General features: G+C 39.4%; 1 protein-coding gene across 1 annotated transcript; it reads right to left on the bottom strand.

The window, feature by feature from the left end:
- Window positions 1-32: 32 nt before the first annotated feature.
- casd1 (CAS1 domain sialic acid O acetyltransferase 1) lies at window positions 33-15064 on the bottom strand. The gene is made up of 18 exons (XM_032581253.1): window positions 14461-15064; window positions 13249-13345; window positions 12321-12441; window positions 11826-11870; window positions 11669-11731; window positions 10613-10657; window positions 10373-10496; window positions 8699-8913; window positions 8181-8600; window positions 7194-7283; window positions 6974-7093; window positions 6711-6867; window positions 6274-6353; window positions 6033-6134; window positions 5807-5947; window positions 5651-5728; window positions 4139-4231; window positions 33-2224 (listed from the first exon to the last, which is right to left on the bottom strand). The coding sequence occupies exons 1-18, from the start codon at window positions 14696-14698 to the stop codon at window positions 1964-1966; spliced, it is 2490 nt and encodes an 829-aa protein (XP_032437144.1). The 5' UTR covers window positions 14699-15064; the 3' UTR covers window positions 33-1963.
- Between the last annotated feature and the right edge of the window lie 321 nt (window positions 15065-15385).

Below are 15385 nucleotides of genomic sequence, written 5' to 3'. Positions count from 1 at the left end.
ACATGTCCAAAAAAAAAAAAAGAAAAACAAACCCCAAAACGTTTTTTTTTTTAATCAAGGGATTTTTTTTTTTAAAACAATGTACAACAGAATAAAGGCATTTATAAATATGAAGACAATTCCACACATTGTCAGACACCACAAACAAACATGTAAATATTTGACTAGGCCCTAAAAACGGGTGTAATATTTGTTGCTTTTACGTGATCACACAGATCAATTAAGGCATGAAACAACTGCCAAATGTACTGCTTTGCTGTTGATCAATAAAAGAGGTCAGCAAACTTTATACATATATCAAAGGAAAATGATAGCAGGTAAATACCATATTATTGATAATTATACAAGGTTCTGATTATTAGTAGAAATTTTGAGGTCAACTTGGCTCTGTTTCACTTTGAGAGTGTGAACAGCCTCAAAAGCTGCAGATTGTAACAAAAACAGAAATGTGTCCCCTAATTTTCCTGGGAAAAAAACCCCCAAAACAAACATAAATACAAAATGATTGACACGCAATGTTTTACTACCCAATGGTAGATGCAATTAAACACCAAGTTTAATATAACCGTTTTCTTTAAGCAAAAAAAAAGAAATAAATATGCCAAACAAGAATGTACTAAAATCTGGGTTTCATCTTAAAGATGAAAGTGGGAAATAAAAAGCAGGTTCAAAATAAAAGTGCTTCCTCTCAAATGAGTAGAAACAGGCAAAGAACCAATTATCCACCTGGCAACAGACATATTAAACAATATTTTCATCTATGCGGCATAAAAGTATCCTTTTAGGTCTGTCAGTGCATTACAAAGTGGTTATAATGCCGAAGTGGCCCTGATTTCAAGTGCTTAAACAACACACTTGAATATGTGCTGTTTACAGAACCGTCTGGAGTTAAAAAAAGAGAAAAATATCAAAAAGCCTTCACCTAATTATTAAAAAAAAAAAAAAAATCTTTTTTTGGGGGGGAGGGTCAGTCTGAGGAAGGACGTTTGTTTCTTCTATAGTAGAACAATATGTGCAATATTGTGCATTTTCCACCACAGCTAGTATGAGGCATGTTTTAAAGAACAGGAGATGAACAGCTGTACAAAATAAATCTGTTGTATCATACAAATATACATATATTTACACAGCATGTGGTGCTAATAGGACACAACTATTTGACTGAAAGGCTCAACCTTGTCTACAAGGGTATTTTGGGTACAAAATTCTTAATGCGATACTTCACAAACAGCAGTTATGGACGCAAAGTACAAAACAAAGCCAAAACTGTATAAAATATAAGCTTAATTTAAGTCATTAAATACTGTACATGTCACATGTCATTTCTGAGCTACAGCAGGTGACAGCGACTTTCTGCAAACACAATAATCTCAAACATTGCTTTAAATGAAAAAAAAAAAAAAAAAGTCCCTAAAATTTTAACAATTGCACTGAAATTTTTTTTTTACTATACACTCGGCAGGTTTGTTATCAGTCCACATTGATCCACTTCGTTCCTTGTGTAAATATCTCACACCAGCAATATAGAAGGTCAATGACAAGACGTTATGCAGATCAGCTTATTTGGAAAAGAAAAGAGAAAAAGTTCCAAATATGCTGGTGGTCCTACTGCCACGTGGACGGAGAGATCCTCGGAGAAACGAGGAACAAACTTCATATCAAACAAGTTTGGCTAAGCAGAAGAAGTGCTGCGAAGTTCACAGCAAGCATGAGGTCCTGAGCCCAGAGAAAGTGGTTTTGGGTCTCCAAGTCTAACATGAAGGTTATGTAAACATTTCAGTGTTTCTGTCCTTTTAAATATTTCTCTTGCCGAGACTTCTCATTTTACAGCAGCCAATAACAACGTTACCGAGTCTCATCTGGCCACCAGCAGCACGAAAGAAAAAAATTCAGTTTGATTTTTATCTGCCACTTCAGTCATAGCAGGCCCCCAGACTGTAACCCAGTCCTCTCAAAGTATCCTTTAAGTTCCAGGTGTGAGGAGCTGGGACATCAGAACAAATAAACTCAGGACCCCCATAGCTCCCAGTCTCTTCAGCAGGGCCATGCTGTCTTTGGGGATCACCACCTGAGCCAGGTCGTTGGTGATGACAGAAACCTCATGAGCTACACAAACGAAGATGAAGGTGCTCACCAAGATGTTGAGCGAAGGGTTGCCCGGGATCAGGACCAGGATTCCCTTGGTGTCTGCCGCAAGCCAGATGTGGTACTGACATATGAACAGCTGGGGGCGACAAAGTCAAAGCACATATTTTCAGGTCCATCTTAAGATTTACAACATGTTCATAACCAGTGCAGACTAGGGGTTGAACGACTACATATTTTTTAAGGTCGACTACATCATGATAATAGTCGAGTCGATGTCGACTAGTCGCGGTGACGTCATAGTGACGTAAGCGCAAAAACCCTTCACAACTACTTGGAGGCTTTATTAGCTATTTTCACGGCAAATATGAAAATATTTGCCCCCCCCCCCCCCCACACACACACACACACACACACTCTCCCCTTCTCCTGCTTTTACTAAGTCTATTATGGAGATTCTTCGTGAGCAGCGGGGAAAAGTTTGTTGCACAAAGTCGGGTCTGACTTTTTTTTTTCTAAACACCTGCTGATGGTGATGATCTCTGGATAGTTACTATAGGAGTCAAATTATCACACTGACTACATGGAGCTTTTGGAACATCACAAGCCAAACTTGTTATGAACGGATCCTGTTTGGTTACAGCTGAATTCAACGAAACCACCTGCTTCTCCTCCGCCCGATGCGCGGCAGGAAGCTCTGCTGACTCAGCAGATTGAACGATTTAAGATATTTTCTAGTCAACGTCAACATGATAAAAGTCGAGTCGATGTCGAGTTGACTAGTCGTTGTGACGTCATAGCAACGCAAGACGCAAAGCTTTGGAGTAACCTACAGGCTTTATTACCCGTTTTCACGGAAAAATACGGCATTTACACAGAACAGCAACAAGTGAAACAACAAAACATCGGGATAGTTTATGATAAATAATAAGTTGCTGGGAAACCAACATTCAAAAGGAAACGCACATCTTTTAGATGGCATGTAAAAACAATAAAAAGAGGTGGCACGGGGGCGGGGGGGGTAAATAAAGTTTACTCGCTGTCAATATTCTCTTCGCTAAGAGTTGTTGGGGTTTTTTCTTGGTTGACATGTAGGAAAACAAGGGCATCAACATGAGCCGGATGAAGGCTTGCCCGCTTTCTCGTAATGGTATTCCCAGCGAGAGAGAAAATCCTCTCGCTGGGAGTGCTGGTTGCAGCTGCAACTCCATCTCCTTTTAAAAACACTGTAAAACCACAAATATGCATCCATCTACATATCATTTAAACTAATGTATTAACTTATTTTTCTTGTGTCTTGTGACGTATACTGTGCTGTCAGATCAGCACAGGCTGTCACCACAGGCAATCACATGACTGCGACTAGTCGACATGAAATGTAAAAACTCGCGAGACGTCCTAGAGTCGACTAGTCGACTAGTCGACTAATTGGTTCAACCTCTAGTGCAGACCCTTTAAGTCCAACTCAATTAGTTAAGATCTGTATTTTTTTTTTTTTTTTTTTTACAAAGTTGACAAAGGAACTCAAATTTGAATAGCGCTGAACATTTTAAATTCAACAAGTGAAACATTCAGTTTTGTTAGACACAGAGGGACATATTAAGCATTTCAGTTCATTTTATTCAGCTTATGACATTACTAATGAAAACCCAAAAATATATATTTTTTGGAAAGTAAAATTTATGCAAGAAAATAAAAAATAGTTCAAATCCAGAAATGGACTATACTGGTCATGTTATCTACTATTGTTCTGTATGAATATAAGAAATAAACACTGGATGTTATTTTTTTTCTCTTTAATATGACAATCAGAAACTTGCAGTTTGCAATAGTGGTAACCCAAATAAAATTAAAAATATTTGAAATATATCACTGCACCTTATAAGTCTATACAAGATACACTTATATTTAACTACTGCAGTTATTTACATCTTACTGAATTGAGACTCACCTAAAGATTGCCATCACTTACTGTTTTAATGGACTATTTACAATGTATTATGCAACTCTGAATTATTACATGTACCTGCCTGTGCAGACAGGACCATCTTACCTCCAGGGAGATCTTTCCGAACCATGAAAAGAACGAGCTGTAAACAGAGCGAGCGTAACCAGGAATGTTCCTGATAAGAATGAAGGCCAAAATCTGTTAACACACAAAATGGAAACATTTCTAAGTCAAGCCAGGAAAACACCGGTGTGTTGTTTATGAAACTTCAAGTTTTGGAAGTAGGTATTAGGTAGAGTAAAAACATTCAGCATGGGCATAAATGGAATTTATTACATTCATTATTTCAACTGTAAGTCAACATTTGAATACATTAAAAAAAAAGTTCTCCTAATGGTGCTGGCCTGGGAGTTACTTGGTGCAAAATCAAAACAACTGTCTTCAGTCGATAAGGTCAAGGCATGATAACTGCTGAATGATTAAGATTGTTTGGCTTCTAGTAGTTTCTCCTTGCCAGCAAGAAATGATCTGATTGATAGAAGAAAGTTCAAAGAAATCATTGAGGGTTCTAAAAAAGGAAACTTCAAAATAATCAGCTTGGAGAAAGTGTCTTGCTTTGGTATGGAGATAAGACTACCAAGGCTCAAGGGTGCCATGACATTGACCTGCAGCACTGGTGTACAAGCTGTTTCAAAGTGAAAAATGGTGTCATTTATAGTGGATTAAGAGGATCTTGACCCAAAAAAACCCCCTTGCTCCAAAACGGCTCGATTGAAAAGTGCAGCTGCCCCCGTGGAGAAGCCCATGTTGCTGGAGGAAACATTTATGTCCAGGCAAGACGAGAACTGAACCAACTGGTATTACAGAATTGACAAGAAGTGTTTGTGAGGAATCAAAATGAGGCTTTTACACCTGACCTCTACTGCACCAAGCATGGTGGTGGTGATATTATGTTATGGGTCTGTTTAGCTGCTACATAACCGGTTTGGGCAAACATCAGGTTTTTAGGGAGGCTTTTCCAATGTGCTAGATTGACTCCATATCCCAGTCTGTTCCCAGTGTGTCTTAGAGCAAACTTGAGCATCAAATTCATAGCTTTAAAAATACATTTGATCACTCTATCCTGAAATAATTATGTTCAAACATAAGTTATCGCATTACAAAGTTATGACTGTCATATTGTGTAAAGACCTGAAAGCCATTTTGAAAGGAATGAGATCCAGCTGGTAGCTATTTGTAGATCTATGTCTACATTTGTTTTAGGCAACTCTTTTATCTTGAAAAACAGACAACTCCCCATACAACTGAAATTATCTCATCATTTTGTATTTTGAAAGGGAACACAAAGCTACCGGCAAGTATGTGAGCAGGTTTGCTGTGGCTCGCCTGAACAGGGAATGCTAAATGAGTTTATAACAGTTAGCAAGACAACTCCTGCCAAGTCACATAACCCTATGTACACAGATGCATTAATCACACGCCAGAAAAGTTAATCTGATGCTTTTAACATCAGCTTAAGACGTTTTTTCTTATAGGGAACAAGGTTGCCATGTTGAGTTGATACCTCTGCAACAAGTAACTTAAGAAAATTCCAAATGTAACAATGTAAGACTGTACCTGGACCACAGAGATGTAAGGGTGCATCTCATTGCACTCCGTTTTGGTTTTGCAGTTGCTCGCCCATATTGAGTATGTCTTGAAAATGAGGAAGAGGGGTTAGGCACATTTCTGCAACATAGGTCGACTGAGAAACAAAATGTGAAGAGGTCTTACTATGAAGGAAACCACCGAGAAGAAAAGGAGCAAGTTGGAAATCTTTGCAGGGAAAAGAGCTTCTCCTTTGCCCTCAGACAACACCTGACGCTTCTGCAGCACCAGGTAGATGAAGGCAAACACCATGCCATGAATCACAGCCTGCGTGCCAACAAGTTGAAGCCGTCTCAGATTACAGTAAAACTGAAACTGGTTAAAAGTACGCTGGTCGCCACATTTGACTTACAAATCGGTCCAGCTGCCATCTGAACCACCACTCATGGACACTTCCGTTCAGCTCAAACAGCTTAGAGACGGGCCACACTGAGAACACGCTCATGAACAGACTCTGGAGGCAAGATTTGAGATGAAGATCAAACTAAAAGTGCTGCACATCATGCCAAAATACAGAAGACTTGTACCAATTTGTAACTAGAAAATACCACTAGTTATAGTGAGATTAAGTAAAGCTGAGTAAATGAACCCACCTGTGAGAAGGAAAAGAAGCAGATAATCAGCAACAGGCCCAGTAACTTGGCCAGAATGCCAAGATGCCAGATACCACTACCTGTCCAGACAACATGATTTCTTTAAAAAGACACTCCTCATCTCTAAAACTACACACAATGCAATATTTGTACTGTTAACCAAAAGCAAATAGTTTTGGTGAAATGTTTACATGCACTCGTTTTGGGCAATATTGTCATTACTTTTAGGTCTAAAGAAAATCATTTCAACCTTGCTCACGCAAACTGAAGTTGAAAAATGGTCCAAACCCTACTTTGAAATCCCAAAATGAATAACAGTCATGCCGATTACGGGCATATGTAAACTTTTCACTCAAAACTCGTAATTTTTAAAATTATAAAATAAAGTATACAAAGTTGGTGGTGAAATTAATAATAATCTCATATTTGACACCTACTGTTAGTCCTCTTTTGAAGGATCTGAGGCCAAATGGCCATTGTGGCGTAGATGAGAACAAACCAGAATGTGACCAAGGGGACAAAGTAGTAGAACTGGTATGGTCTGTCCATTACAATGCAAAGTACCACCACAAGGAAGTTTAGCCGGAACAACACCTGTAAGCATACACATAAAAAGAAAAAACACTCATAAGCACACACATGTCATTCAAGTTGGGGATTCCTAAAAAAAAGGTTAAAGAAGAACTGAGTGTAATCTTACCTGACACACTCTATAAAGTCCAAAGTCTCCTTTGAGCCAGAAAAAGGAAAAGTGTCCATAGCCAGTCTGAAACAGGTATGCTGCTACCAATACACGCACATGCATGTACACAGGAACAAACTGTAGTACAAGACAAACATTTTTGTTATTTATTAGACATCCGCATCAGACTCAAAGAACAGCTGCCGATGCATGTAAAGGGAACACATTTGGGACTCACAGCACTTGCTCCAGAAACATGGTAGATAAGAATAACCAACTGCATCCAGCCTTTCCATTCGTCCGTTTGCTCTCGGTTGAGCAACTTGGCCTGTAATCCAAAGAAAAAAAGATGATTAAACAAACAAAAAAAAATTGATCTTTCAGTCAGATATGACACTCAACTTGAATGAAAAGTGCTGAATCATCACAATCCTGAATGGGTGCATTTTTTTTAAGCCAGTGAGGCAACAGCAGACGGCTGCAGAGCAAGTTTACATTTCAACTAACGAGATTCGTAATCAGTACAAAAATATCAAACTGAAAACGGAGCAGTCTTTGGTAAAGTTTGACCCATTTACTCATTTAAACCACATCCATGTGGCTGTTCTAGGCTCCCCTTCAACATAGGTCTGAAAGGCCGTTTAGGCTCGTAAACATCCTATATAGATTTGTGGGCTTTTTCTTTTTAATTATAAAAACTCTAAAGCACAAACATTTTTCTATGCTAGATTTTTTCCCCCCCCCCCAGAGTTTTCCGGACTGTGGGAACCGTGTTTACGTATTTCAAAGAGTTAAGACAAGAAACCTCTACAGTGAACACTGCAAACACAAAATCTTACCAAGTATTTTTGGTCTAGTCTCTATTGCAAATATCTTGGTACACTTGAAATAAGACAAAAACTAACTTGCAAGCAACTTTTCAGTATAACATAGGAGCTTGTTTTGGGTCAATTTATTAATATTGATGAAAAAGTACTAGCTATAAGTGAAATATAGTGGCTGGGGAACAAGACATTTTCCCTCATATTATATGCCAATATGTCTTGTGGCACATTATTTCACCTATAATTAGTACTTTTTTTTCTCCATCGATATTAAGAAATTATTGATTCAAGACAAGCTCCGAAAAGTTACTTGTTAGTACACTTGAAATAAGATAAAACTAAGATATCTGCACTATAAATACTTAAAAATGGGTGTTTTTTGCAGTAACGCATCTCCTCACCTCCTTGGTGTTCTCACTGTAAAACACTCCCAGCACAAATATGTAGATGAGAGGGATGAAGAACGCCGAGTGCGTGTAGAACTTCTGCTCCTTCATGAACACATCAGCTCGGTCGCACAGGTAGAAGTACAACATTATGACGCCCATCCTGCAGAGAGCCTGGAAAGGAGCCTTTGGTCCGAGGGGCGCGGCCGCAGTGGCAGGCTTCTTCTCCTCGAGGCTCTCCACGTCGGGAGTGGCATGCCGGCGATGGCGGTTGCAGCCGAGGACGTGGAGGACCACGAAGACGACGGCTGCTCCCAGGAAGAAACAAGCTGACAGTTTCTGGATGAGGTTTGGCGGGGAAATGGGCTGGCAGCAGGAGCCGTCGATGGGCCTCAGCAGCTTGTTGCAAAGGGAGTTCATGAGGACCATGGCTCCCTGGAGGGATGATTTCACGCGTCAAAAAAAACACTAACAGGAGAAATACTAAAAAATCTCATTAAAAATAAACCCCCCCAAAAAAATGCCCTGCCTACCACATTCCTGGTGCCCTCTGGTAGGTGTAAACCATCGTCTGAGTTTATGATCGTTTCCAGAGCAGCCTCACGGGCCGCCGCCAGCAGCTTGACCCGAGACCTCCCGCTGTACTTGCTGCTGTTGAGCACCTCCATCGCCGCTTGATTGTACAGGTCAAGCTGTTGGTTGGTGATCATCTTCCTGTTCTCACTCAACGTGTCCTCGTACACCGGATCTGCAAAACAGAACAGCATGGCAGTACGTCACATGGTACACATTTGACTACTGACCACTTTCTGTTGTAAAACTGATCAAGTTGATAAGAAATATTGGGGCTCCCACCATTTTAAGTGACAGATCCCTGCTCCTCTTGCATTAGAACAGTATGGCTTTGTGGACATCACTCAATGCATAGCAATGGCGTCCGCAGGTAAACGTCACTAGCTGTAGCGGCTAGTAGACGTCGTCCAATCCAGTAATATCGATGGTCACTCTACTCCCCAACTGTCCTCTCTTGTCTCTGTTTTTGAGCACTTGATAAAATCAGGTGCTCAAAAACAGCACCTGATTTTGTAGTTGCCTGTACAACTACAACATAGTTGCCTGATATTGTAGGCAACTACTGTATATTGTAGTTGTCTACAATGATACAGGCAACTACATCATTGTGATCATTCTTTACAGAAAATATTAGTGAATTTTGTAACTTTTCAACTGTAGGCAAGAACTGAGCAAACATACAGGCTCATTCCATAAATTGGAATATGACTGAAAAGTTAATTTTTTAGTAATTCCGTTACCAAGTGAAAGACATTATATAGATTAATAAGACAACTAATGTTTTAACATCTTTATATCCTTTAGTATGTTTAATTGCTGCTAAAAGGTTTTTACTTTAAAAAGGTACTATTAATTTGACAAGCCTCATCAGGACGTACATCCTCATTTATTGAATAAGAATGTATGGCATTCAAATTTAAAGAAAGCCTTCCAATAGCATAACTGTGGGCACAACAACGCCCTCCTCTTGCCCACAACGCATCCCCACCAACTTGCAACACAAAGTTACACCCTTGGCAACACGTCAAAACTCTGCTGGCCAATTCAGAGACTTAGAAACACTTTCACTGTTGAACTCTCGGCTGATATAGGACTTTATGACCAAGAACATAAAAGTTAGGTAGAGTTACATTAATTCAAACAGGAATAACCAGCTCTCAGTTTTTAAGTTTTCACTCTAAAGTAAAAACCATGCTTTTACATTAGAGTTGTTTGTACTACTTTCTTCCTCTTTTTGAATAGCTACAGGAATACGCAAATTCTGGAAGGGAAATGAGGTATTGAGGAAAATGTCATTTAATCACAACTGATATAGTGCATATTGTTTGTTGGTTTGTCAAAAAATTCAACAGCAATTTCCAGGAACAATACTGATAGTCTAGTTCCTAGTTTTCCTATCTATGTGGTTTCAAATGATAGTGATGGTCAATGTAGAAAGCAAAGGACAAAACAGAAACACTAATAGTGTTCAGATGTTTACACCCACTTAAAGTACGGTAATCTCATTTTACAAGAATGCACATGAGATTTATTGCTGCAGCGAAGCCATCAGGCAGTAATAGTGACCAGGCTGACTGACGTAAAAGTTAATCATCATGTTTCCAAGCGGGTAATCTGCTTGGAGCGGAGCTCACCTTGCAGGACCCAGTAGATCTCCGCATGCTCAGCCAGTTTATCCAGATGCACAGCAATTGCTGTCAGATTTGCTTTGTACTGCTGCAGGGTTTCGCTGCTGCCACTGTGCAACTTGATGGACCACTGTGATAAGTGACAAAACAAGTGAGATGTAGACAGACGGTATTTGGCCAACACCTCGCTGCTCTATGCACTACTTGATCTGCAAATATTGACAGGCATTCTTTTAGACATCTTACAGTTGCCGCTCCGAGGATAACAACATCAGGTTTCGCAGCGGTCTCCTGCAACACAAAGGTTAAGAGTAGTGACAGACTTACATGAGAGGAAGACAACCTCATTTGTTTTCATATTAAGTCAACAATAAAAAGGAAATGTGAAGGTTTCATACATTGTTTTAATTGGGAGTTTTTCCTTGACAAAAAGCCAGAAATTGTTTCAGACATTTGCATTTAGCTCCACTGAATCAATATGGAGAACCACCAGTTGCTGCAATCATATCTGCAAACATTTACCAACTCCGCAGAGAGACTTTTGCCAAGTGTTTGTTGCAAAATGACTCAATTTCAGATGCAATGATGCATGACTGCAAGAAACAGTTATCAAGTCTTGCCAAAGATGTATGTTTTAGACCTGGACTGTGACTGAATTTACAGTGTCAAGTGTTTGTTCCTGTAATATCTTTTCCTCCACCATATACTTAGCTCCATCCATCTTCCTATCAATTCTAAACAGCTTCCTGGCCCCCAATAAAAAAATAAAGATTTTCCACTGTAAGCCCTGACTCTACCTTGTTTCACCGTGTGGATTGGCTTTTCAGGATAATATGCAGTATAACTTTACTGCTAGACAGGATTTTAGACACTGGAAAAAAGGTTTCATTATGCTCTCATCTTAGCGACTTTTTCTTGTTTTCCGGCTTGTCAGTTCAGGAGAACGGCCATGTCTTTGTAGTATTTAGAAAACAAACAAAAAGAAAAACTCATCCATGAGACATCCAAAGCTTGCAATACTGCTTCATAACTTAACACTGTTTTAAACATTTCAACAACTTCCTCCTTGACCAGCCTGCTGTGCTCATGACACGAAAATACAGACGTAAAGATTGAGTAATATCTACAGTCAGATATGACACAGCATGGTGTTGCGTGACATATGAAGAGGATCGAGGAAAATCTGCCCCAAGCAATCAAGACAGAGACAAAGTGATCTGCTTTGAGGATAGAAAATGGATCTATCATAAAATCGTTCAATTGGTGCTGAAAAATAGAACTTGATGCTGTGTCAGTGCTCACATGCGTCCATGACACCACGCGGTCCTTCATCGAGTTATTTGCCTCTGGATACCAAAGGAAGTTCTAGAAATAAAAACAAGAAAAGAAGTTGTTTTGTTTTTTTTATCAAAGGTTCTTCTTAACAGGAAAGATAACAGCGACTCTATAGAAAGCTCACCACATTAAGAGAGGACTTCTCATCTTGAAAGAAGATGTCCTCATGCTGCAGGCGTTACATGCAAGCAGACAAAGAGAGGGTCTGTTGGAAAATGACCTCTCCTTTCTCACTCTCCTCTCACCAGCTTGCTTCAGCTCAGAATAAAACTAGTCTGTCACTCTGCTGCACATATCAGGAGTTTGAGTCATTTACCAAAAATAGAACAAGCACAGTAATTTATCAACATTTAGGCTAAAACAGATCATAGAAATCTCGTTTTCAAGCAAGCAGGAAGGCTTTAAGTTTCTAGCAGAAACGGCTCAACTTCGTAGGGTATGGGAAAACAATCCTTTTATCTTTCAGGAAGAGTCTGAGATCTAATTATAGGGCTTTAGAGCTAAACAACCAACATATATTTGCCGAGGGGGATTCAGGTAGAATGTATCCTGTTAAACCGGAATGGAAAGATTTCTAATAGCCCCCGAGCGTGAAACATGCCATGTCTAGCGATTATACCTTGTTTCCATCTTCTGTCCTCTCAGGTTCGATAATTTTGACAAAGGAGTAAAATAGCTGCCTGATTCGTGAGTCACCGGCAAAGACCACCCGTTTCTTGGAAAGGCATGTTTTGGCTTCACTGCAAGACAAAAACATCGGTGAGGAACGTGTAAATCAGAAGTATAAATGTGAAAACCTCTTAGTAGCAACTGGATGTTACCAAATTAGCAGTAAGTGGCAACACTGTGTGAATATTTTAAGAACGTCAGTTCAATTTAAAAGATTAAATCAGAGCTAATATTTTGCTTTGACAATCAGGAGTGACTGAACGTCCGGGTTTATGTAAAGAATCTCCATCAAAGTCTGATCTATGCAACATGTTTCAACCAGAAAAAATTGAGGTAATGTGGAAATTATAGTCTTATCAGCTTAAAAGCCATAAAAAAAAAAAATTAATAATGATGAGCAAAAAGCCAAATTATGGTAGCGGCTGTAATCCTAATGAGAAATAAGGTAGTGGTAGTATCATCCTCATATTTTCAGCATTCAGGCCTAAACATCATGCACTCATATCAAAGAAATCTGAAGGAAACTAAAGAGAATGTGGTGCAAAACATTTAGTCAATTTCATTTAAAAAGTTGAAGTCAAAGTTTTTTTTGTTTTGGTTTCACAAGGATAAAAATCTGATTTAAAACAAATAGATCATATTCGCAGTTGCTTGAAATATTTCATTCACTTGCATGTTGATTCCAATTATGTCGGAACATTTTACTTTATGTTTCATTCATCTTTGCATATTGTGCAAACCTTTGAGGTAGGAACGACGCAAACATTTCCATTTAATTCTCTAAATGTTAACTATTGCCCATCCATCCTTGCAGACAAACAAACACACCTACAGCTTGCTTTCAAACACACAGAGGAACAGCTATTCGTATGACTCACATGCTTTTGTATTTGTGCATCATACAGCCATAAGGCTGCCATACATTCTCCCCCAAGTAGCGTCCTTTGGACAGCAGCCATTCACATGAGTCTCCACCTAGAGACACACACACAGAATCTAAGTGTGAACAGCAAATAACTCACTTTTCACTGATGTGCAAACAGTACTGTGTCATTTCATTCAGCACAGGACAATACAATACACAGCTCAGGTTGGGTGGCTTTGTACAAAACAAAGCCGTGAGCAATTTGGCTTGAGTGTAATTCGCTCTGGCTATTCATTTATGTGCAAAATGAATGCAGCTGCAACTGACCCCGTCTGCTGAAACTGACAAAACATGAAAGACTGACAGAAGCTGGTGACTGACAGGCTTTACTGTCACCACCTATTCAAAGCAGCTGCTTAGCGTATAAGTCTCTTTAGACTGGTAGCAGGACACAAATATTAAAAAGGATTTTTTACACTATGACTACACTCTATAGTTTTACACTTCCCCACGACCCATTACGTAATTCAAATACATTTTAGAGGCTGTGTCGCGGTTCAAAAATCTATATTTAAAAAAAAGAAGAAGAAAAAAGCTTAGCTAAAGACAATGGTTAAAAAAACACTACACTTTGTCGTTTCAGATTTTTTTAAATAGTCACTTAACTAACAAAATTAAATAATAATAATTGTTTACTATTCTTATTCCTCTTATTATTATTATTATTATTAATATTCAGAAAAAGAAATGCACCTTTAGAATTCTACATTTGTAATGACAATATTTAAGGGTTATTTCTCAAGTTTTCTCTGCGTTTTACAAGACTTTGCCCGACACTAAGCCAACAAGAAAAACACGAAAGCTACGAGTAACTAGTTTACTGGTTCTATTTATCCGGCGTTTGCTTCATGAACATTTCAATCTTACGAATGTTAAAGCAGGTTTTGACACAAGTCAGTAGAGTTACAGCATGCTAGCTTCATATTTAGCTAGCACGTTTAACTAGCATCCACGCTTCCGCTGCGAGCCTTGCCTGGTTTAGTTTCAACATTACATGCATTTTATGCCATTTCCAATGTTTTTACCCACCCCCCCATGAAACTAACACTGCGCTGTACCAGCGAGCCGAAGCGCCCCCAGACCCAAACAGTGAGCTAGCTGCTGTTAGCATGTGTCAAGTGTGGGGAGCATCAACAGTCAGTTCAAATAGCGGCGCTCCACTTACCTCCGTAATGCCGCAAAGCCGTGTGGAACAAGAGCAGCAAAAGCACCGCCGCCAGTGATATCAATTTAGCATTCTTGATTGTAAAATATTGATTTATTTCGCGTTTGCCCCGGCTATAGGCCAGGACCGCCATCTTTGCTCCTCCATGACAACAGGCAGCTGTGTAGTCCAGCAGCGGCGGCGCAACACCACCTGTCCGCTTCGGCTCAAGCAGCACTGCCTCCTCTTCGGTCTCCATCACCGCCTCAGCAGAGTCGCTGCGAGTGTTCAGGATGGCTGTTTATATTCCTAATGATTTAACTTTTTCCCAAGCTTATGTAAAACCGTGCCCCCTTTCAGTCTTGAAAACAAGAAAAGTTTTCAAGTGCCTCGAGTGCAATTTTTAAACCTCCCGTGTTTCCAGTAAATATAGCGCGCCTTCTCCTTTTGGGGACAGTGGCATTTAAAAATACTGTGAATCTTTCTTAGCGTTCGAGCTGGATAGACCGGATTGTCCTGAACAATGTGCAGAGTCTTGCATACCTTCTGTCTTTAGGTTTCAAAAATATAGGGATTGGAGCTAGTAAAGTCTAGGGCTAAACATTGTTGTTGTCATTAATAGTACTAGAAAGGATTGTTCGAGTTTTTGAAAATGCTGTGTTGGGCGGAGCATACCTTTTTGTCTGTTATAAACCACGTACAATCTACTGGGCAAAGTCCAATACTAAAACCTTGAGCGGTGAAGTCTGGGTAAATTTGCCTCGCAAAGGTTTCTGTACCCCTTCAGCCTTACATTTTGATGATTCAGAATCACAAACTTTACTGTGTTTTATATAAGTTTCATACAATAATCCAACTCAAAGTAGTCGGTAATTCTGAAACGGAAGAAAAATTATACAAAGTGCTAAAATGTTATTTTTTAATAATTTGAGTAATAGTCAGGTAA

This window comes from Xiphophorus hellerii, chromosome 13, assembly GCF_003331165.1.
Source record: "Xiphophorus hellerii strain 12219 chromosome 13, Xiphophorus_hellerii-4.1, whole genome shotgun sequence".
Taxonomy (NCBI): domain Eukaryota; kingdom Metazoa; phylum Chordata; class Actinopteri; order Cyprinodontiformes; family Poeciliidae; genus Xiphophorus; species Xiphophorus hellerii.
The sequence above is the reverse complement of the archived record's forward strand: the minus strand, read 5'-3'. Positions and strand labels throughout refer to the sequence as shown.